Here is a 23872-nt window from a genome sequence, read left to right as displayed (position 1 = left end):
CAGAGGGTGTGTTAGTACAGAGCCCAGAAAGCAGCTGCAACCTGCCCACTCTGACATGTCAACACACACCTCAGGCCAGGAAAGGGGGAGATTAAATAGTGCTGTCTTCCCCAGGCAGGGAGAGACAGCTGCTGACAACTGGGTCAGACCCCACAGCTAAAGGAGAACGAGAAGGAAGGAATCTCTTCCCTCCTGAGCAGCTTTATATCCAGGCTCTCCCCTGCCATTCTGAACAGCTCTCACAAAACCAGACCTTAGGGCAACTCTTCACCCTCCCTTGTATTTCCACTGAGCCTCTTGGGCAAAGGGAGGAGAAAAGAGGGAATGCATGGACAGAAGAAACAGGTAAAGCCAGAGGGGAAAGGAAAACAAATAGTTTAAAGGAGGAAGGACCAAAAAGAGGCAAGAAATAATTCATCTTGTGATGCATTCTTCCCAGGCTTTGTATGTGCCTCTAGAGACATGTTAAACCAGCTGACTCCCACCTTGCTTATGTTTCCTTCTCTGCCTCACATAACATCGATTTTTGTCTCTCTGAGTTGTGTCCCACAGTTTCCAGTGCTGAGACTGGACACTACAGCAGGCAGACCAGCTTGAGCAGAGAGCCAGCAGGTTCTGAAAATCCACCCCTTACATCAGATCTCCCACCACTGCTTCCAGAATTTTTCCCCAAGTCAGAGTTCTGTTCTTCCTGCCTCACCTTTGAGCATTAGGAATAGGGATCCCTCACTTTGAATGACTGTTTGCATTTAGAGTGTAAAAACACATGTGCACTCTTGCCAAGTTGGCTGTGGACCTGAATTATACAGTCATATATGTTTCATAATACAAGTATGGGGGAGATATTGTTCATAAATCATAATCATGTGTTTATAAAAGGCAGGCAGTAATAATAAGGAAATAATTTGCAGTCCTGTACAATGAGAGGCACAGATTGACCAGGTGAGCTATGTAGGTCAGCCTCCCTTAGAGCTCCTCAGCCCTGTTGGCTGGTTATGGTGTTAAGAACTTAAATATGAATCTTTATCCAGCTCTCTATAGCTAGATGATGCATGTGGATACAGACAGAGAGTCAGTGCCAGTGCAGGGAGCTCTGTGTTTCATCTGAATCCACAACCTTTTCACTCACTTAAGTGCTGCATATGGAATCTGGTGAAGAACTGCTGATATAAATGTGGTTTGGAAAGAGAAATGTTCCAATACTTGGATATTATTATTTGGATCACATATATTTTATGAAATACTTTTGGCATCACTTTTTAAGGACTGGGTCCTCTGTGGTACTTTGACATCTGCAAACAGTGCAGCAGAAGGGAACCTACGTGTGCTTAAAACATTTAATGCTCAATGCACAACAGAAGGATTATTGAGATCCATGCATGAGTACCATTTTAGATACCCTAAGGTGGCCCTAACATCCTCGTGGGACTGGCAGATAAAACACAAAATTTATCTGAGACCCACGTCTTCCAGAGAGGCAGTTAAGGGATAAGCAGGATGCAACAGAACCACAGCTAAGATTTCCAGAATCACTTTTATTTATTATTGCATTAAACCATATAGTATTATGAAAGTTTTGTTAAAAACAGAAATGTCAGACTTCTCTTTTTCAGCTGGGAAAATATTCCTAGATTAATTAGCCCTCCTGTGTTTCCTTAGGAAGGGTACCTCCTGATGGAGGTTCCAATAAAGTTAACTCAAATTCCAGCAGAGTCTGGCAACTGGAGCATACTGAGAAAGCCAGTGCTGACATCCTAGTTCTACCACTTGGTAGGCTTTTTTACCTTGGGCAAATCAATTAATCTCCAGAGAAATGTGTGTCTTCTTGTAAACTTTTTGTGCCATGAATGTTGAAACTCAAACAACTGCAGCAGGGAGGGAGGAGGAACTGTCTGTACAAAGACTCAAACGCAGTGAAGTCGTGCAGGCACTTGATGTCTCTCACTGCTTTCTAAAATCTCTTCTAAGGGTACTATGCATAATAAGGTGGTTACATCTTTCTATAACTGTTATCACCACCACATCCAAGTATTTCATTACCATGAGGGTCAATAAAACCTTTCCCAATGCCTTAGATAAGTGAAGAGGTTGAACCACATCAGAAGTCAAAACACTCTGGGATTACAATGTTTTTTTCCAGGTTTCACGCTGTAGAAAAATAATTCCCTTTCACTTCCTCCCTGGAAATTGGGTTTGCAACCCAACCACCTCTGGTGCCACAGTGAGACCTCCACAGAACACCAACATCCCCAGTGCAGGAGTGCCCTGAAGTGCCACACCAGGGTGGTTGGGAGCAATGGAAGCGTGCCATTGATTGGATTTTTCCAGGCCAGGTTGCCACACTGGTTGAAAATCAGCCAGAAATAGGAAGCACAACTTTTAACTTCCATAACCCGTTTTTTAAAAAATACTTTAGTCTCTTAGTAGCAGGTACTCAGCGTCCCCGTTTCTTTTTGCGCTTGTACTTCAAGTGGGGCAAATCAGTCAAGGCTGGGCTGCATCAAAGAACTGCCTCATTCTCTGTCCTTTAAATCTCAGTCCTAGCTGGATTCAGTGGTGCAGTCCCCACAGGCAGCTTCTGGTTATCTTGGGGGAAGGGCAGCAAACACAACTCTCACAAAAATCCAGCTCAGCTTTCTGTTGCCAGGCGACGTCACGGCTTTACAGCAGATCCAGCTGCTGATGTTACCAAGCAACGTCTTTCCCGTCAAGTTGGGCACTTGAAAATCATTACGTGTTTACTAATTCTCACGATGGATTTTGGTCTCCCTCCCAGCTCTTGGTGTCTGCTCTTCTAGAATTTGTGAGAAAGCTGAAGGGCTGTCTTAGGTCAGTCGTTCTTGCGGATCTCTATGATGTTGTTGTGACATGAAGAAATTAGGAAAGGTTTTGCACTGCTTACATCAAGATCAGAAAAGAACAGAATTCTGAACACCTCTCTTTCTTCTCCTTCTTATGAGAACAGCTGGTGTGTAATAATATGCTCAGAGCTTTGCAATGCTTTATGTGTGGTATCAATCTTGTGAACGTAAGGAACATAAAAACATTTTGTCTTATTTTGGCAGTATTTACACCGTAAAGCAAAATGACCTCAAACTAAATTGTCTTATATAAACACCTGAGGTAGCATGTGTTCAATTTATAAGAAGTTAACATACCTGAGCAGTGTGTGCTTGGTAAGCATACCAAATACTGTATATACTGGGATTAAATTGATCACTCATGACAAATTATTTGGATTTTACTGAAATACCTAATTCATTAACCCACTACATTACTTACCTTTAACCTGACCTGTGTTTTCCCCCAGTTTGAGTCTTCCAGTCCTCCTGGGTTAGATCCTCTTTTGATCAAGAAAAGACAGTCTCTCCCTGGATGAGCATGAAGTGTGGGTGAGGAACCACAGGGGAAATTCCAGCAAACAACAGTAAAGCAGCCTGATGTGAGTACTTCTTCTCCCACCAGTTCTATCATAAAATAAAAGAGAATAAATAGAGACATCAAGGGATGTGGAATGCTCTCACAGTTGGTGTTTTACACAAACTGGTTTGACTTTGCAGTGGAACCTCATTGCACATGGCTCATCTCTCTGGCACCAGTGCAGAAGTTGCTTTTGCAAACCTTACACAAGCAAACAGAGGAATTCTCCTTTGCACATGTGGTGACAAAAATACACAGTCAGAAATCATGATCAAATACCAGGGGAACATTTTCCTCCAAGTTTGTGCCAGAGAATTGTTCTGCAGCTGCTTCACTTTCACTTTTTGGCATTTTCTGGCCTTAGCTTAGAAATGGAAGAGCACCAAATATGAGTTCAGTTTGTGTTTATGAGGAAATAATGCAGCTAGCAGAAGTGAGGATATGTTACCAAGCTTGTGTTTTCCTGAGCTCCCACAGGATCCCTGCTCTTAAATTCATGGCAGAGAGCCTAAACAAAAAACATTGCATCATTTGTTGTCTATAAAGCAATGAATTTTGCAAAGCTTCTGTTTTGTTTTCTAAGGAGAAGCACACTAAAATTATGATTTGATGAACTTCAGATTTTCTGGATTCTGAATTGCCTGGGGAGAGCAGAGAAAAGGGGATCTTGCAACCACTTTCACATCTTTTAGTTTTTGAGCTTCTACAGATCTTGACCTTTCCATCTTAAATTCCTGAAGTTATAATATGGATTTATTTAGCATATTGTATTACTCACATGCCACCAAACCCACTCATATGTACTTTGCTTTATAACCTGAAAAAGCTCAGGATAATAAAAAAAAAAGGGGGGGGGGAAGCTCAGGTAATTTATTTCCGTTCTTTGAAATTCTTCTTTGACCAGTAACAGTGGCTTAAGGTGGTATAACACAGCTTGGATTGCTGGGTCACCAGCTTCATTTAAAAAAAAAAGAAAGGCTTAAAAGGCAGGGCCACTCATGTAGTCCTTGACTTTGCAACTGTGCTTTCCAGCTCTTCACATGCTTTATGTTTTCAAGGCAGGAGTTTGTAAACCGAGACTTTGTGGAACAAAAGTCAGCAGACAACATATTGCTGCCTATGAAATCCTGCCTTTTATCATGTCAGATGTGAGTTTTCCATGCCAGATGCTGTAGTGCTGTCTTGCAGCTCTTGAAGGTTGCAGTGAACCCACAGTGGACCATTCCTTTGCTGTGTGGCACCAAAAAAGCACCAGTGGTGTTCACAAGGACTTGTTGATCCCATGGAGTTCCCACTAATGATAAATACACTGTCTTCTGTTATCATCTGTGTTTCTGAGCACCCCTTTGTGGAGACATCACTGGAACGGACAAGCAGAATTAATAATAACAATCAGCTCGCCCATAAACCAGTACTTCTTGTAACATCACATTTCAAAGGGTTTTTGTCACGTCTCCACCCTTCAGGATGATTAAATGGGAAATTATTTCACCATAACCTGAACAAGCACATCAACATTTGCCAGCCGGTATTTCTGACAGCTTTCAAGAATAATATGAGAAAATGAAAGACAAACACATAAACAAGCCTGAAAACAAAATGCAGAGTAGATATTCCCCTCAACACTAATTCTCCCTTGAAAACAACACATGCATGACTTCAATGTACTGTTGCTGCAGTTTCACTGAACAATTTTTGTAGTGCCAGGAGCACTGCTCATACTACAGGCCAAGAAACAGTAGAAGTGAAACACGTTTTAACCAAAGCTCCTGTTCTCTGGGGCTGCTTTTGTGAAAAACAGTAGCGCTCAATTTGTGACAGGCAGAGCCACAGCAGCCTGGCAGGAGCAGGGGGAGGCCGGGTGGAGGAGGTATAACTTGTTTTCTTTCTCGCCTGGGGTGGAGGCAAGTTGGTTGCTGAGCAGGTTATTGAAGGTGGGTCCCCGGGAGAAAGCCTACATTGCATGAGTCTGAGGAGAAGGAGCAGGAAAATAAGGTGAAAACTGGTGAGGTGAAGATGGAAGGAATGGTTTGAAGACGTGCTCTAGGAGCGTCAGTGAATCCAAAGCGGCCAGATTAATCCTGGAATGTAAGTGCAACATTAAACATCATCTCCCTCTCTTGCTTTCAGGAAAGCAGTTGTTTCACATGCACAAAATAGTCTGAACAGACCCATTTGGTACTAGTGAGCAGTTTCTGAGATATGTAGCGTTATAATAATTTTAATAATGACATGTAAATTGTAAAAGATACTGTAGAAAGATGATGGAGATTATCTTTTTGTTAACCTATGTTTATTTAATGAATGGATTTTTAGCATGTTTTTAATGTTTATTTGAAATTCTATACGTATGATAAAGCGCTGGTAGTTTGCAACCTAAGTAATGCTTGTGCATTGAGAGAATGATTGAGAAATAATGTATGTAAAAAGGATTACAGTAACACTGTAATCTGAAAAGTTATCTTAATGCTCTGCAGTGTAATTCACACATTATTATCACTTGTTTCGTTACTGGAGAATATATAATGTCTTTTTCCTATTTATGACATTTCTCATTTCCTATTTATGACATTTATCTTCATTATTGAGCAGGTGGTAATGTGAGAATTGTGTGACAATTGTGAAATTTCATGCTCCAGGGAAAGAAAAGAGTGAGTGGGCAGTATGATATGATGTGTTAGTGGAGATTTGTGGTAGCTGGCACTTTTGCAGTGCTCTTGTAATTTTCTACTTTGATTCCTGTACATTTAAATAAAAAACTGTAAATAAAGTATTTTTTTCTTTCAAATGAATATTACAAATTTGGCCTCAAGTTGCTGTTCTTAACAGTCAGTACTGCTGAGCTGGTGCAGAAATATTGAGAGTATTTTATACACTGGAGAAAATTTACTCTAAAATAAATAGAACAATATTATGCCATGCATGGGCTTATCTATTTAAGGATTTGATAAGCAAAATTTGCATTTTGCCCAGTTGATATACGAGACCCCACCCCAATTAACTAAAAAACTCCATGGGGCCTTGGGAGAGTTCCATTTATCCCCCAGTTTATGTTATTAATGCAAGTGGTCGTGAGGGGACAGTTTAGGGAGCTTTAAATTTTGAGATGTTTTCACATGATATCTGTGGGAACAGAAGAAGATCTGGAAAGAGAAAAGCTCGGCAGGTCAGTGGCACAGAAATACCAGGATATCCACTCTTAGGGAATTGTGCTGGCTGTTGAGGGAAGCACATTGCTACAGCCAAGTTATTCTTTCCCTCTTGTGCACTTAAACCTTAGTCAGCAGCTCTAACAGTGCAAGAATGTTTTATTATATCAGTGCATACTTAAGACATTATAATCTTAATCTGTTGTCTTGGAACATTTCCCTGAGCTGAACCTGGCGAGATTTGTGTGTGCACACTGCTCCATGATGGAGTACTTCATGCTTGGGGAGCAGGGATTCTGAAAATGTTACATGCAGCCTTCCATGTAGCTCAGAACTCTTACAAGACAGCAGAGGATTTGGCAGTAATCTCAGCAGACAAAACCTCATGTTGCTAATTAATCACCAAAAGTGCAATCCTGGCCCTGGTGAATCCAACAGGAGCAAGTTCAAGCACCACTATATCCCCTGAAGACACTCCAGTTTAAACAGAGCAGAGCTTAAAAGCACAACACCGAACTTCTCTCTCTCTCCAAGACTCCTGTGAAGAAAAACCATGTTCCAAGTTTTTAAAAGTGTGCTGTAGCAATAGGGAACAACATTCCTTAAAATTTTCTGTGGTTCCTTAGGATTCAAAGTGCAACCTCTCTTTTACAGCCTGACTTCAATGGAGTTTTTCTTGACATATGCTGCAGACCAATCCCAAGTTGTTTGGAAAATAAAATTCAAGAGACTGTGTAATTTTCACCTATTCAATAATACAATAAATACACTGAATTTAAATGCATGAATCCCAAAAGAAAATGTCTAGAACAAGAAGTGAATGTTTATAAGTGAATCTCTGTTATATACTCATTTTTGAGTACCCTTTTCAAAAAAATACAGAAATGAGTGATGCCTGGGGAGACACTTAATTCTAGAACCGCTCAGAGGATTTTTTTAAAATATAAAATAATTAGAGCTGAACTAGTATATAAAACCAATAGTAATTATGGTGGGCAGATCCTGTGAAGTGTAAAGAATGTGTTTAGATCATAACATTGTGAGCAGAACAATGCCTAAGAAAAACAGAGAACAGTGCCACTGATCAAGATAAAAAATCAAGTTACTCTTTCTCTGAGTGCATCTATGGAAAATGCTTTGTTTCAGCGATGGTCAGGTTTAACATTATGGTTCTGACAATGTGAGGATGCAGCTTGGTCCAGGAACTCCCAAGGAGTACAAGAGGTTTGAACACAGTTAAGACAATAAGGTTTTCCTATGGGCTTCCCATCCAAAATAGCTTTGGCAAGGAAAACACCTTTCTGCACAAATGGCATGGGATAATCCAGAAACAGAATAACAAAGCTGAGCTTCAAGGAATGTCTTTCAGCATAAGTAGAGCAAGTGTAGGGAAGACAGCAGAGAAACATTAGGAAATAAAGACTTCAGGTGTTCTCTTCCCTTGATTTATGACTCAAAATCATCGTAAGACTGGATGTCAGGAGGGGCAGCTGATAGGGTGACTGAGATGACAGTCCCCCAAAATTTCCAGGGTTTTCTGTTGTTTTTACTTTGTTCTGGTTTTTCACAGAAGACTCAGAGCTTTTTCTTTTGTTCCAGTGATCTCTCCCTTTAATTGCTGTGTGATACTGGCTCTCAGCACCGAAATGGGCAATGAGAACAGCAGCGCAGAAAATGAGGTGAGTGTGACGGTGGAATTGCATTTTCCTTCCCTCCTGGCCTAGATCAGACCTTTCAGAAATTGGTTCCACAGACTGCTTACCCCACATTTATCTTCTGCTCCCTGATACACTCATATTTAAGTGTCATTAATGGTAATTGAAAGCACCTTTGTGTGTGTTTTCCTTTGGCAATGACAGTGCTCCAGAGCATTGGGGCATGGGGCAAGGGGTTGCTCCCTGGGCAACAGGAACTGTGGAGGATCTCCAGGGCTGGGTCATCCCACCACCCCATCCTGGGAGCTGGGCAGCCACGGGAAGCTGGGCCAGTCCCAGCCCCAGGCGTCAGGCACATCCCTGGGGAGAGGGACAGGCCCAGGAGGATCCCAGATTTCAGCCTATGGGTCAGCCCCTCTCCGTGGGGTAGGAGGGTGGTGGAGCAGAACCCACATACTTTGGAATCACTGGGGGAATGAAATAGTGTGCTAGGCTATGGGCAGGGTGGGGAGAGCCCCTGGGAGCCAGGCAGTGGCTATGGTGGCCTCAGAGCCCCGGCACACAGCAGCTTCTCCTTGCTCAGAAATGACCTTGCACCCTCTATGTCCTGATCCAGGACTTTACACCCCTGTTAGAAGGGTGTATTGTTAATCCATGTTGCTGTTTGGTGAGTTATTTTTGGATTTATGAAATGAAGGGAACCCATATGCTATGACTTGTGGTGGACAATTACATTAGAAGTTACTATGCTGATATGAGTTTGAATAAAAATTGTAATTCAATAATTTCAATTATTAAAACACCAGGATATGTTTTATCCTCTCTTCTCCCATGTGTTATGGTAACTGCTAAATTGCAGTGAAATATACTGCTGGCCCCAGTATCCCTCAAGGGATCATTTTACTTCCCCTTGAGGTCTTAGCAGATCTGTTGTACCTTGTGCATTGCAAAATGGGCCCTCTCAAGAAAATCAGTATTACAAGATCTTTTTCATAAGTCATTTTTCAGAATAAAAATCTTCCCTAGTTCTTAGTTATTCTGGCCAAGTTGTACTGTTATCCCAAGGTTTGGCCCCAGCTTTTTTCAGGGGTTGGGAAGAGAGGAATGTGTTAATCCCTATAACTAAGTAATGAGAATTTATTCTCTATTGTGTACAGCTTCCAAGTCTTTGAAAGTCAAATATACTTCTTCAAAAGTCATCCTGAAGCAACTTTATTTAAAAGTTATTGAATTTATTAGGAAATTTAATGAAGAACTCTTCTAATAAGGAAAGGAAGCTTCTGGTCTCCTTTTCAGACTGTAAAAAACCAAAACAAAGCAAAACACCCTCCCAAAAGCCACCCCCTCCCCTAGAAAAACAAACAAACAAAAAAAGCCCCACAAAACCAAAGGAAAACAAAAGACATGCTAGGAATCCAAATTACTCTCTATGAACAGAGAAATAACAAGAAGTAGTGATAAAATCTTAAAAGCCACATAGGCTGGGGAACAGCTTTTGGAAAAGAATCACTTAGCAAACAGGAAACATTCATATGGCCACTGAAATGCTCAAATATGTTAATTTTTAGTAAGAAATTCCCCAATGGAAGTAAAGTCATCCTTATACCACCCAGCCAAGGAGCACAGCAGGTAGTGGATGATGAAACTGGTTTGCATGGTTTGCATTCAAAATGTTCACATCAGGCTTGGCTGCTCTTTTTCTTCTGCATCTGCTTCTGGCTCTTGGGTTTTTCGACACTGACTGCAAATTTGTGAGGCAGCTACATTTAAGTTTTCAGCAAGTTGTAAAAAAAAAAAAAAAATCTGTTTTCTTTTAACTTTTCCCTTTAGTAGCAATCTATGCTTTAGAGGAACAGCCTGTACTTGACCCTCTTTGCATGCTGCCTTTCCTTCCAAATCTAACACCACTAAAATAGCTCAGTGAGTGTTGTTCTTATACTCAGAACCAGTTGACATGAGTTGTTTTTGTTTGTGTGTTTATCAGAGAACACCATTGCCCAGCTCTAGCTCTCAGTGAGTCATTTGGGAGCCACACACATGGTTTGCATTGAAGATGGGAGAGCCTGGGCTAAGTTTAGAACTCAGTTAATGAGTGGGAAGATCTGTGGAATAAATGTGCTACTATGAAGAATGCAGTAGACACTTAGGGAAAAATTAAACACTCAATCTGTCTTGTAAAGACCAGCCTCTGAGGAAAATATGTTGTAAATTTAGTAGAAATGAGCAAAGATAATGCTTGGATGAAACAAGGCTGGGGCCATTAGTATATGTAAAATCACTTTGTATTTAACAAAGTGATTTTACATGTACCAGCCATGTTCTGTTTTGCTGTAACAGCAAAGTCCAAACTGCTGAGAGGTTTTAGGTTTGTGCCCTGCCCTGTTACAGTGGCAAAGACCCCAAACAAGGGTCCCTGTCAGTGGCTCAGCTTGTTGGGCTTATGATGAATTAAATATAAGCTATTTTCTAAGATGCATTTTCCCTGAAAATAGAAACTCCACCTGAAGAAAAAGGTGTTTAAATTGAAAAAGAAATAACCTAAAAGAACAAATACTTTGACCCAGTTTGATGCTTGAGATCCAGCCTTTAGCAGGGAAAATACAGGTGAAGTAATGGAAGTGTTCTTTAATGGGCTGTGCCTGTTAGGCACATCTTTCTTTATCCACCCAAAGGCACTGGGTAACATGGAGGAATGGCAAGGGCTGCCTTCAGGCTTTTGCCTGACTTTCCTGGTCAGCCAAATGTCCAGAAATCACCTACATGGCTGTAATAAAAAGAAAAGGCTTATAGTTTCATACAGACTGATGTACCTGTGCACTTCCTCAGCCCTACATCTCTGGACAGTCTGGATGAGCTCCCAAAGTAACCAATGTTACAGGATTATTATTGACTTCCATGACTGTTTTTAATCTTGGTCTCCCCTCTACTAGAATTGAGCCATTTCCAGGGCATCTCTGCTCTCACTTTAAAGGGTTGTGTGGAAGATGTTATGGCAGAAGAAGTTCTCTGTCATTGGAAATATGAGCACAAAATTTTCTAAAGCTTGAATAGGCTGGGTTTTCTAATATGGAATAATTTTAACTCAGGTTTTTAATTCTTGCCACTCAAGAGTTCTGAAGAGGAGCACTGTCATATTTCACAGCCTTTCTCACGATTACAGAAAAGGCAAAGTTACCAAGTAATTGTAAAGCTCTTTGAAGGTGAAAACTGCTGCCAAGATGAAATTGTAGCAGTGCATCTTCTGTCTCACGGTTGAAGAGGCAATTTCAAAGTCAGTTACAGATAAGTTATTTCTGTATATTTTGCTTTAGCCTTTCTTATTCCTAGTTTTCTGAATAAGTAAATAGCCAAACAAAGCTGGTTATTCCACATCTATGTTATTGTTAAGTTGTCTTTAAACATACATCCTAATGTTTTGGTTATCCTTTTGTTCTTGTTTTCTCCTGTGAAATGTGTAAGATAGGCAGCACATGCCCCCTTGCCAGAGGGGCTACAACTTCTGAAGAGTCTAGTTGTTGTCTGAAGTGTCATGCTGAGGTCCTGCTAGGATTCCTTCATTTATTTGTTATGGACAGATCTGACTGCTGCACATCCTGCTGTTAATATTCTGCATTATTGCTTTTCCCATCTTTCAACTTCCTTGTGCCTTTGTGAAATGATGGCTCTTGTTAATTGGCGTGGTGCTTCTTCCAGATCCCAGTGTCATGGGGATTGGCAGAGGAGGCACTGGGCACATCCCAGCATTCAGCCCCCATTCCCACAGATGGTAACTGGGCAAATCCCTCTGAGCTCTAAACTGTGTGTTTACATACTTTTTGAATCGTGCAATAACATCTGTATACATTCCACTGTTTATGTTCAACTGGGAACAAAAGCACATTCCCAATTCTCTGCATAATAATTTTTGCCTATAGCATTTTAATGCAATGTTCCATTACCCTACATGGGCTCTTCTTTGAGTTTGTTGTGTCCACTGTGATCCACCACTTCTACTCTGTAAATTATGATTCTCTTTCAGTTTTCCTTCTATTTTATTCAGTGTACATCAGGATGTTGATGGCAGTTGGCTACAGGCCAGTGTGCCCATTCCTGATGCTCATGTAGTGCTAGCACACCTCCAGTCACCACTTCAGTGAATTCTTACTTCCAAGTGGTAATTACTACTGGTCCAATATTCTATGATAAATAGTACCAAGTATTTCTTTGAGTTTACACAAAAAAGAACTAGTTTTCAGAGAACTATACGTCCTTTTATGCAAATGCAGCAAATTCTGGGACACTTCTCACTGCCATGAATAATTATTATTCTTGTTCTCATCTTCCATGTGAGCAAAGGAGGGGGGATGAAAGAAGAGCAAAGATTCAAAGTTGTGGCAGGGTTCTTAATTTGAAAGCACAGTGAAAAGGAAGTTGGAAGACTATTCCTTCTCTTCTGAATTAATGGTTAAAGTTTCCTTGGCATCTGGAAAGCCACCACCATTTCTCATGGGAAATGTACATTTATGGGTACAGATGAGAAGGGAAAATATTTTACATTTATAGAGTTCCTCTACAATTATTTACTGCATTTCTCCACGTAGAAGTAGTGTGAAAATATTAGACTTGCATTTTCCACAGCTATGGGTAGTTAGAAATTACTAGGCAGGCAAACACTATTGTCTGGGGAGCACAACAGCATTTGGAACTTCATTTGAATCTAACAGCATCTTCTAGAATGTTTTATTGTCAGGCTCCTAAGAACCACCCAGCAGAAAGCTGCTTTAGCTCAACCTTTATTGGTTGAAAATTGCAAGTTATGTGATGAAGATTTTTGTTCCAAGATTATCAACCCTATTCTCTCTCTCTCTCCTGCCATGTCTCATATACCTGCCATCCTTAAGGAAGTAATGTAGGTACTCATCAGATCAGTGAGGAAAGGGACAAAGGAAAATAAGAAGACAAGCAAGACCAGTGAAGATACAAGGATAACTATGAATTTTCCTTTGCTCTCTGAACGTGGATCACATTAACCAGGTGGAAAGATAAGGTTAACAAGAGCCATGAAGCCAGTTATAGCACCATCCTTCATTTAGCTCACTGCATGCTTCTTAAACACAGCAAGTCTTCTCAAGCTGTTGAGAAGACACTTCTGTTGACATTACAAGGATCTGCAGATAAACAGTTTAGTGCCCTCAGTGGACTGGAAGAGACATAAACACAAGCAGTGAAGCCTGAAGGTTTGAGTTGCTCTTGTGGCTGAGAGGAATCTGTGTATTCTGTGAAGAAAGCCAAAGCAAGGACAAAATGGTGACTGTATAAATACACACACACAGAGTGTTTATTTTTACCTTCACAGAGTCATTTCTGTAGGTGTTTCTCAGGAGGGAAAGCAACCCTTTATCTCTAAGAGAAGGTCACAGGTACTTACAATCAAAAACTGTGGCCAGAATTTTTCAAATACCACTGTTGCCATATCACAATTTGCTTTGCTCCTTGTGTTCCTGAGAAGCAAATTAAACGAGGCTTCCTCCAAATGCCAGTTTTTGCATTCCTGCCCCTTTGAGGGTTTTAATTAGAATAGGCATGAGCTTAAAATTCTACTCCCGCCAGAGACAAATAAACCACGCCAGAAGCAATAGCAAATTGCACCATTACTGATTAAAGACAAAAACCTTCTCTAATTGCAAAAATCCATATGGAATCTCCCTTAAGGAAAGAGTCTGCTTTTCCTATCTGATCGTGTCGGAATTACATCCAACTGATCAGCAGTCATGATGTTTGGGCACCAAAACCCAGGAAGTGGTTCATGACAGGCATCCCCCTCCAAACTGCTGTACCCCAGCCACCCTCAGCAAGGGGCAGGCACTGAGTGATGCAGATTGCTGCACTAGCTCTTTGTTAAAACCAGAATTTAGCTCCCTTACAAGGTGATAAAACCGAGTCTTAGTGTAGTTCTTCAGATCTAAAGTGTCACATGGAGCTCAAGCTCGGTCCAATATGTCAGGTACCAATTTGTTGGTTTTGCTGACCAGTGTTTGCTGATGTGATTGTAAAGCTCTGGTTGTTAAAGCAATAACCACTCGTTATCTAATTTTTATTTATTTTGGTCCCATTTCCCCAAATAAGGGAGAAACAACGGCTCTCCAAAGATACAAAACTTTTAAAATCTAATTTACTGCTCGGTTACTGTTCCTGCAGAGCATCAGGACCTTTGCTCTTTGTCCTGACGTGCACTGCTCACCCTGTGGAGGTGAACAACCTGTAACAGGCAGACTTGAAAAAGAAACTATTAAAAAACTCCCCAAATTGTAATGGAAGGCATGGAGAAAAAAAGAAAAGGTAATTTCTGGTTTATTGATTGAGCCTTGTAAAGGCTTGCTCCAGCTTCCCCTCCACTAACCAGGGGGAGTTAATGGGAATGGAAATGTAACTCCTCCAGGATTACTTCCAGCTCCTCAGAGCTCTGGCACGTTCCAGCAGCTGCTATAAAAGGACTTGTGCTTAATGGAGGAATGTCACAGAGGGCAGATGGAAAAGGAAGCAACTTTTACTGAGAGGAAAGGGAGTCAAAGGAAGTTCACCTATCTGGGGGGTTTGAGTGGGAATGGCAGGTGTTAAAACCAGCCCTGTGCTGTGCTCTGTGCCTGGGAAGCATGAGGTTCCTGGGATGGCTGTGACTCCAGGCTGTGGCCGTGCCTGATGCTGCTGGCATGGCTTTGAACAGGGAGAGCCGGGCTTTTGGGAGCCGGGCTGGGAACAGGCTCCCATGCAGCATTAAAAGGAATTTCTGTCTGGTATGACAACTTCAATGCACATAATCCTTTTGGCTACACTGTTAATGGAGTTCTGTTTCTTCGGCCTCCTGCTCAAAGTCACTGGGAAAATAAAGCGATCCTGTAGATTTACTTTGTGCCCTTGCAGACTCCAATGCTTCTGGAAAGGTTTAAAGCAAATTACCTTGCATATTTCAGGAGAATCAGTTTTATCCATTTAAATGGTGTGCTGGCTTAAGGGGGGAAAAGTATAAGCTGTTTACTTTTCCTTCTGTTGTTTGTATACTCTCTGAGACAAACCTGCTTTGTCTGTTGTTGGGTTTTTTTAATTATTCCAGGCTTAAAGAGAAAACTGCTGAGAACCTCTGTGTTCTGATTTTTATTATAATTATTTAAGTCATTCAGTTGACTAACTTTTTATAATGAAAATAATTTTCAAACAGGAGTATGCAACACTTGAAACAAATATAGAGTAAATTTAGCTACAAGCTTGTGTAGTCAATCACTTCAGAGGCTGCATGTACTGAAACCTCAAAAGTAATTTATTTAACAGAAGCTTTCTGATGATACTTGTGAACAAAACATAACCTTCCTAATTGTTTTCACAGATGTTAATTAAAAATAAAACAGCATGCTTTGCAAAGCTAGTTCAGCACCTGATTTGCATGACTAGCTTAAATTTGAAAAACTTAATCGAAAAATTGAATTATGTTTTTCTTCCGTCTGGCTTAGATTCACAGAACGTGTTCTTTTGTGAACATTAAATTAATACACTAAATGGAGAAGACTTATTTATAAAGCTTTCCTGTATCTTGGAATATTAGTAGTTGATTTTACATTTAAATATCTACATTAAGATTTTTTTTAGATTATTGCTAAAATAATCCTCTCAGCTTCTTTTGAACATGTATGTTTGCCTTTGCCTCACCATGTAATAGCACACCTTTGCTTTTTGATCATTCAAACACCCTGGAAAGAAAGAAATAAGTGTGTCTACAGTTCAAACTCCTCTCTGCTCCAAGAGGACCTGTGTTGCTAAGATTGTTTTAATACATGTTAAATTTGGTAATGAACTGGAGAGTCAGATTTTCCTGTGACCAACGACACAGGATAGTGTCATTGAGGGATGCACTATAACTTCTTAAACATTAGTTCCCTGAAAGCACAAAACTATTTAAAACCAAAAAAAAAAGTCAAAACTAATCAACCCAGCAAAAGAAAAAACTCACCAGTCCCCTGACCCCAAACAACCCATGGAAAATGTTAAACGTAGTCTTCAAACATGTGCACATACCTGACCTGGTTTGTTGTGATCATTGTTCTTGCCTTCTCAATCTGCCTCTCCCAGTGTTTTTCTTTGGATTTTAATCCCAGATTTTGGTGTAGTGGCTGATACAATCACTGGAACCTGGGTCCTTCTCTGTCTAATATGGAAATATCCTAATAAATGTCTCTATTATGTACTTCACTTGTGAATTCTGGAGATAAACAGTGATACTAAAATCCAGCGAACTTCCACCAAAATTATTCTGGCCCCAAAGTGTTCTGTGAAGCATCAGACTCAGGGAGTCAATGACAAACTAGCCTGATTCCATGTTACAGTTTCAAACTGTCCTAAAATAGCCCTACTGCTGCTTGCAAGTACCTGGCAGGTGTAACCTCTAAGTTAGGTCTCCTCATATCTGTGTTATTTGAGCCTGAGAAACAAGGAGCTATTTGGTTTATGACATGACAGGCTGATCTGTATTATTCTGATGCCACAACTGAGCCCATATTGTGTTTAACTGTTGGTTATCACATGGCTTGTGGGATTTGTGGCTCTGGATGACAATCCAAAGGTTTGTTGCTACAAACCAACCTGTATTGGTTCTCAGCACAGGAGTTTTACTTTAGAGATTTATGTGCAGGAGGCATCCCCATCGTGCCATGGCTCCAGAAGAGGGATAACTGCATGTCAGTAGAACAGAGAATTGTAACCTAAAGGAGCCTTCTGAGTTAAGTGGCTGATCTTGTGAAGGAGAGACTAATTAGAGGCCATGTGTGGCTACTGAGACTGCAGGGTAAGTGCAGTAAGTTAATGACTTAATTATTCAGTGTGTACCTTTCTGGTGCGGGACATGACAGAGGCTTTGGGAGAAGGAGACAAAACATGCAGCTCTTCATCTTCTGAAGAGAGCTGTGAGGTGGTTCCTCCTGCCTGGCACGCAAAGCAGCTGGAGAAAATAGGAGATGGTGGTAGTAGAAAGGAGAAAAAAAAATAAATAATTAGTTCTCACTGCTCTTGCCAACTGCTGGAGGCACCTGGACAAATTTGTAAATTGGCCTAATTTCTTGGGGTTCTTTGTGCCATTTTCCTTACCCTCCCTGCCCTGCTGGGGAAGAAAAGGAGGTCATTTCTCCCTGGAAGTGGCCTGAGAATGGTTCTTCCTTTGGCTACTACCATGAGGCATTTGTTTGTGGGACATCTTCCAGTCTGACCCACCTGTACCTCTCATGGTAAGACATGACACATGGACTAAGGAAGAGTGTGTCACTGTGGCTGCCTCTCCTGGCTTGCTGGGAGTTTACCAACCACTGGTTAGGGTTTTTTTTTTCCCTGATAATTAATTTAATAACACATTTTTTCCCCAGTTCTTTCTCTCTGCAGACACATACTCGTGCTGAAATAAATTCTCCATTCAGATTTTCTCGTGCAAACAAAAGCAAGGCTGCCCAAAATGCAGCACAAAACCCAAACCAGAGCCCTGTAAGCTACCTCAGGTCTCTTTTTTTCTATTTTTTTTTTTTTTTTTGGCTGTAAGAAAGAAATTTCCTCGTATAAATCTTGATGTTCTAGTATTTTTTTTACCATATACTCTGGGTTTGGGGCCAACATATATACTTAGATAAATATTCTAAATGCCAGATGTCAGCACATGCTGGGTAAGTGCTTAATAATCACGAAGCCAAGAGCCCTTGGTCTCTCCCAGCGGAAAGGGGTGTGATAAAGGAGGCTCCTGCAAACAAAGCCGTAGTGAAGGGCTTCCTCCAGGGACAGGCAGAGGATATGAGAGTTAATCAAATTTGTCTTAAGTATAAAGGAAGTTCTTTTTATATTTTCAATATGCCCTGACCTTTTCAGTTGCTCATTACAAGGGCTTTGCTTGTCCACTGGGTGTCTCATTCCCGGCTCCGGGCACGGGAAGCCTTTGGCAGTGTGGGAGCACACCGTGATTTTGTCAACAACAGCTCTCTGCAGTTTATTGACTACTGCTAGAGCAAAATAAACATTAAAACCGAGAGTAAGAAAACCCAAAAGATGAGTGTGGAGTTGTGCTTTTAAACTCTGACGTCACTCTGAAGTTGTTCTCCTCCCTTCAGTGAATGCACTCCTGTCTTTACATTAAGTGTGCCTCAGGCTTCTTGCAGTTGCAGTTAAAAATTAAAACAACAGTGATTATATGTTAAGGGTGATCCAATGAAATGGTTTTCCTTCTCTTTAACTACTGCTTGACATGCCAGAGGATTTGAAAAAGACCTTCTTCATTCTAACTTCATTTTTGCACTGCACTTGCTTCTCTCCACTGCTCCAGTTCTTTTGCTGTACTTGAAGAACATCCTCAGCTACTGTTTCAGAGCAGCCCTTACCAGCTCTTCTTCACCTTCTAAAGATACTTCTGCCAAAAAAAAAGAAATATCTGTAGGAAGGTTCCACTACCTGTTGTAAGCAGCCCCACAGAGTGTGGTAGAACCCCAGGGATTTGCAGGCTCAGCCTGGGTCACAGCTCTGGCACTTGCACAGTTCTCTCTTCCTCCCTGGAGCAAAACCAATAGTTTGCAGTGGAAACAAAACAAAGGAAAACCCCACTCATGTAAAGGCATGTCTCCATGGATGAAGATCCTGGGTCAATATTTACCTTTGAGAAGAGGTGATGCAGCAGTGCCACAGCTGTGCAATTGCATTTCTGTAGCTGTGACTGCAGAAACTGCAGCATTTCCTGTAGCTGTTATCATGGAGAGGCAGTGTGGGGAAGAATCAAGCCCTCTGGTTCAGTTCAGAGGCATTCTGAGCTTTGTTGAAGTGGGAGGGAAGGAATCTGGACTTGGATTCAAGCGCTGGGTCTTGACTGATGTTGGCTTTATCTCTAACTTGACTCCAGATATACTGCTAATATTATGAGTGTACAAGTGTACAGCCTATTTCCATCCTTTCTCATTTTAAACTTGCTTAGCAAGGAAGCATTTGCCAGGCTTGGAAAAGGAGAAGATGATACCCTCCTTGAGTCAGTAAAGGCCCTGGCTGCTTTAGAACAATTGTTGCATTCTTCTCTCTCTCCTCTTTTCCTAGTATTTATTTCTGGCTCAACCACTTCCTTCTGTTTTTCTGTCATTAATAAAAAAATGGCCTAGCTTTACAACCTGCAAGTTCCATCAAAGTAGTGAAATCTGCTGCAGAAGTTGTCTATCAGTGGGCAGAACAAAACTCCTCCAGCTTGTGTATTCTCCAAACTAGCAGCAGCCATTTAAATTATTCTTTTTTTTTCATTCTAGAACACTCCACAAGATTCAGAATTAGGCCAACCTCCTGGTAACGGGCACAGCACAAAAAGGAACCCTCAGGACAACAGCACAGAAAGGTCTGGAGGTCAGGACATCTCAGATCCTCCTCCTCCTCCTGCTGCTGTGCCACCAGCTGAGAGCAAAACCTCATCAATGCCAGGACCTACAAGGTAAGAAATGAAGTTTTCCCCTGTGAGTAGAATTGAAGCCCTGATGCTGTTGGTAGCTGGGGGCTGTGCATTTTTTAGTTTCTGTTCCTGTGTAGCTGATTTTCAAAGTCTGTCATCCTGATGGATCGTGATGATGATGATGATGGCCTCAAAAATAACCTGACACCACCAGACTGCTGTTTACCAAACTGATTTTCTTGCCTTACTGCATAACTAAAAACAAGGCTCCATCTGTTGTAGTAACCCTTGACCTAAACTTTCTATGCTTTTTGCTTGTACTAATAAACTCTCATCTGAGACAGAGAAACATTGGAGAGTCTTTTGTGGTTGTATATGACTGTAAAATAAGATGTAATTGTAAACAACTGCAAAATGCTGTGCTCTGCCCTGTATAATAATCCTGCTAAAAAGTACCAGGCTAGCTAATATTTATTAGCATTGCACTCTTCTAAGTGTCTTAAAATTCACCTTATGAAATAAATAGGACCACTTGCAGAGTTAAGATATTCTTCAGTGCTATTAAAGGATGGCAGAAGATAACATAATCTGGGTTTTGTTTAATATCCCAACAGGAACATTTTGTCTGAAGCATTAATACTTTTTGCTTGAATACTTCCCATGCTACTTTTGTTTTCAGCAGCTACAATGAAGAAATTATGTAATACCAGAATGATTTCAAAACAGAGCTGAATACTTTGCAAATCACCAATGTTACCTGGAATAAAAGGGAATCACAGAACCATACAGCAGTAACTTGCTGAGAAATGTGTAGGATTTTTAGGCTGTGGGCACCTTTTGAAGTGTTCTCACTAATTTTCTTTAAGATTGGAGAATTCACTACAGAAAGATTTGCCACATCCTTTAAAGCAAGAGTGTGTTTCCACCAACCCTGGCTACCATTTCTGATTGCAATTTCTTTGCAAGATGTCAACTTGAGAAATAAAAAACAAGAACAAACAGGAGTCTAGTACAAATGTTTCAGATGCTGTTAATGCTAGCCCAGGCAATAAACTCTTCTTCTCCCCTTTTTTGTCAGAAATTATGAAGATTAAGCATTTCTTTATGGAGAGGGTGGTCAAACACTGGAATAGGCTTCCTAGAGAGGTGGTTAACACCCCAAACCTGCCAGTGTTTAAAGGGTATTTGGACAACAACTTTAATAATTTGCTTTAACTTTTGGGCAGCCCTGAAGTAGTCAGGCAGTTGGATCATGGTAAGTCCTTTGCAGTATTCTAGTCTAGTCTAGTCTAGTGTAGTCTAGTCTATTATATTTTAAAATTATTGATATTATGCAACAGTTTGTGGCAGTTTAAATCCAAATTCAGGTATTAAATAAGATCATCAGTGACCACAGTTCAGGGAAAATCAGACACATGAGTAATATAAAAAGACTTTCAAAGAAAGAGCAGCTTATTTTCTGGAAGGGACAGTTTGGCTGTGCTATGGAGCTCTAACACTTCAGTAGGTTGTTGTACTTCAGTGCATGCATAGGAAGTTATTTACTCTTAATTCTGTTTCTTCTGACTGCCACTATCTACTGAATTATCTACTGAAAATAATAGAGCCTGACCAAGACTAAATTGCTAAAGTCAATTCACAATGATAAAGGTATTTAGTCATGAAGTTTAAAGGGATGAGAGGTTGTGCTTCTTTCCTAGAGATGCCTCACTCTGCTGTCTACCAGGTCTATACGTGGAACAGCTGTTTCTTGGATGAGATTCTCATGTCTTTGAGAGTGTCTGTCCATTTTCATGTCAAAGGAGGGAAGCCATAGATGTTATTCTCACTAGTAAAAAAAAAATCAGTTTTGGGGTGATGATGTAAAATTGGACAGGGTGAGACTTTTTAGAGGTATATTTTGTTTGTTTGTTATGTCAATTAACAAATACTACATATATCCTCTAGCTTGTAGTTTCTCTCCATAGTATTGTGCATAATCACTGTATTGTTTGTGTCTGTAATGGTAAAATGGTAACCACACTTGTCCCACTGAAGAAAACATAAATTTCTTGTAAGCTGCTTACAATATGGTGCAAAAAAAATAGTCATTTTCTGCTGCTCTTATCAGTATGCAGGTTATATATTGGGAGAGGGAAAATAAGCGGGAATTATGAGTATTACCAACTGCTGACTTTTACAGTAGGCCTATCATGACTTACATTCCTGCAAATTGGAGTTGTTTGTGGAACTGCACAATGACAGGTAGGAGACTGTGTACCTAGAACTGCACCACCCACACACCCTCCAGCTGAGAGCATTTGTACCAGCATCCACCTGATACACTGGAGACTCTTATCTTGGGGTTGGAGTATTTGTGGTTTGGCTGCAGCAAGTGCAGTCTTGCCTTTTTTTTTTTTTTTTTTTTTTTTTTGGTAACATTAGCATAGTAACTTTATACTGTTCCGTAACTAATTAGCATTTAAAAAAAAAAATGTATCGCTCAAAACCAGCATAACAGCAGTTCTTCAGGGGTTCCTTTTCAAAATGTGAGTGCCTAGAACACTTTGGACTTATATTCCAGCTGGCTGAGACAGCTTTATGCTGCAGCAGGCAAAATTATGACTCGTGCGAGATGAATGTTGCTCGGATGAGTCAGCTCAGAGGGATTCACAAGATTCTTGTTTTGGGAAATTTATTAGATGGGCGGGAGCTCAGGCAGTTCCTTGTTATTTAGCCTCACTCCTGCCAACTGCTGGCACATGCCTGCTTTGGGTGACTCTTAAGTTGTATCCTGCCAAAACAGAAACGAAGACAATAAACGGAAAATCTTTGAAGTCCCACATTCCAGGCTGTTTATTTTTAACTCGCTCTCCTGTGTTGCTTTGAATGCATCTTTTCCACCCTTGAAGTGAACTCTTGGAGTCTTCAGAGCATGTGACCTTCCGTTTTTGGATGGAGCATCCCTGGGTGGAAAATTACCACGTTTGCTTTTTTCCAGTCTTCTGGGTGGCTTTCTTCTGCCCTCCACAAATTCTCTGAAGTTGTTTCAGTTGCTTTTAAACTCTTGCCTTTTGGAATTCAAAATGTCTGTGACTCTGACTTTAGAGTAGTCTAATTTTTTTTTTTTTTACCTGTTTCTCACTAGTCCTGTATGTTGAAAAGTAAGACCATCAGTAATTAATCTGTGAACTTTCCATGTGGAATAAAAAGGCTGAAGAGCTGGGATAGTTAGCAAGCCTCAGGCTTTGCACTGGTGTCTGTGTGAGGTGTAACGTGCCTTTCCCCTGGTGCACAACACTCACCTGGGGAATCCTGAGCTGGACAACTCAACCCCAGAGGCAATTTTTCCAGCAGGTTTAGGAAGAAGCAGATGCAACAGTTTAAAAGATGCACAGCCAGGAGTAGCTCAGGGGAGTGAGCAGCCTTTGTGGATGACCTTGGCCAGAGTGGTGCACACAGATCCTGTGGGACACCCTGAGCCATGTGGAGTGACGAGCTGGAGCTGCCACACATCCTGTGGGACAGTCCCTTCGGTGCCATGCTTCCTACTGGCTCTCTGGATATCTCACATGGAGACCAGGAGCCGGTCTTGGAACTGGAACTGAAGCTCTTGCTTGCTGCAGCAGTAGTACAGCTCACTTCTTTAATGCTGGAGCAATTTGCTTTGGTCATACTTAAAATATTGCAGGCGTTTTATTCTGTGTGTGGAACGAGGAGGTGAAAAGTGATTGGGGGTGGGGGAGAAGGGGAGGAGGGTTCCCAGGAGGATCATATGGATCATTATTCCTGCTTCACTTTTTCCTGAAAGCTTAGATGCACAGGGAGGGTGGGGGAGGCTGGCTGCTGTTAGCAGCCCTTTAGCCATGATGGATTTCTCATGTGTTTGTTTACACTGAGAAGTTCAAATAGTGACTTGCTCTGCCTCTAAAACTGTGACTCTTTTCTTTTTTTTTTTTCTTTTTGAAAGGGAATGTGGAAATGAATTCCATCTTCCCAATTAACTTTCAGTACCTCTTAGGGACAGATTAAAATGCAGGATTCCCTAAGTTAACTGAAGTCCTCCAGTACTCTGTGTCCAAATGTGTAAACTCAAAAAGTAGACGCTGATCTCTCGTGTTGTCAGGGGAGAGAGAACAGAAACATTTGAGAGGCAGCTTTATGTGTGCCGTGGCTGAGGAGCTGGCTGTGCATTTGTTCCCTCAAGTGCTTTCTAAATTCATCCTCAGATTTCAGGCTCATGCTCCTGG

General features: G+C 41.0%; 1 protein-coding gene across 1 annotated transcript in view; it reads left to right on the top strand.

Annotated features, from left to right (window-relative positions):
• The first annotated feature begins 2707 nt into the window (after positions 1-2707).
• TACC2 (transforming acidic coiled-coil containing protein 2) overlaps positions 2708-23872 on the top strand; it is a 125789-nt gene continuing 104624 nt past the window's right edge. Inside the window, exons 1-5 of the mRNA XM_027655213.1 lie at positions 2708-2829; positions 3311-3442; positions 8169-8248; positions 9793-9853; positions 19507-19685. Of these exons, the coding sequence (XP_027511014.1) occupies positions 8223-8248; positions 9793-9853; positions 19507-19685 (266 nt within the window). The 5' untranslated portion in view covers positions 2708-2829; positions 3311-3442; positions 8169-8222. The remainder of the gene's footprint in view (positions 2830-3310; positions 3443-8168; positions 8249-9792; positions 9854-19506; positions 19686-23872) is intronic.

The sequence above is a fragment of the Corapipo altera genome, unplaced genomic scaffold, assembly GCF_003945725.1.
Source record: "Corapipo altera isolate COAL_440 unplaced genomic scaffold, ASM394572v1 180, whole genome shotgun sequence".
Classification (NCBI taxonomy): Eukaryota; Metazoa; Chordata; class Aves; order Passeriformes; family Pipridae; genus Corapipo; species Corapipo altera.
This window is presented reverse-complemented; position numbering and strand designations above follow the sequence as displayed.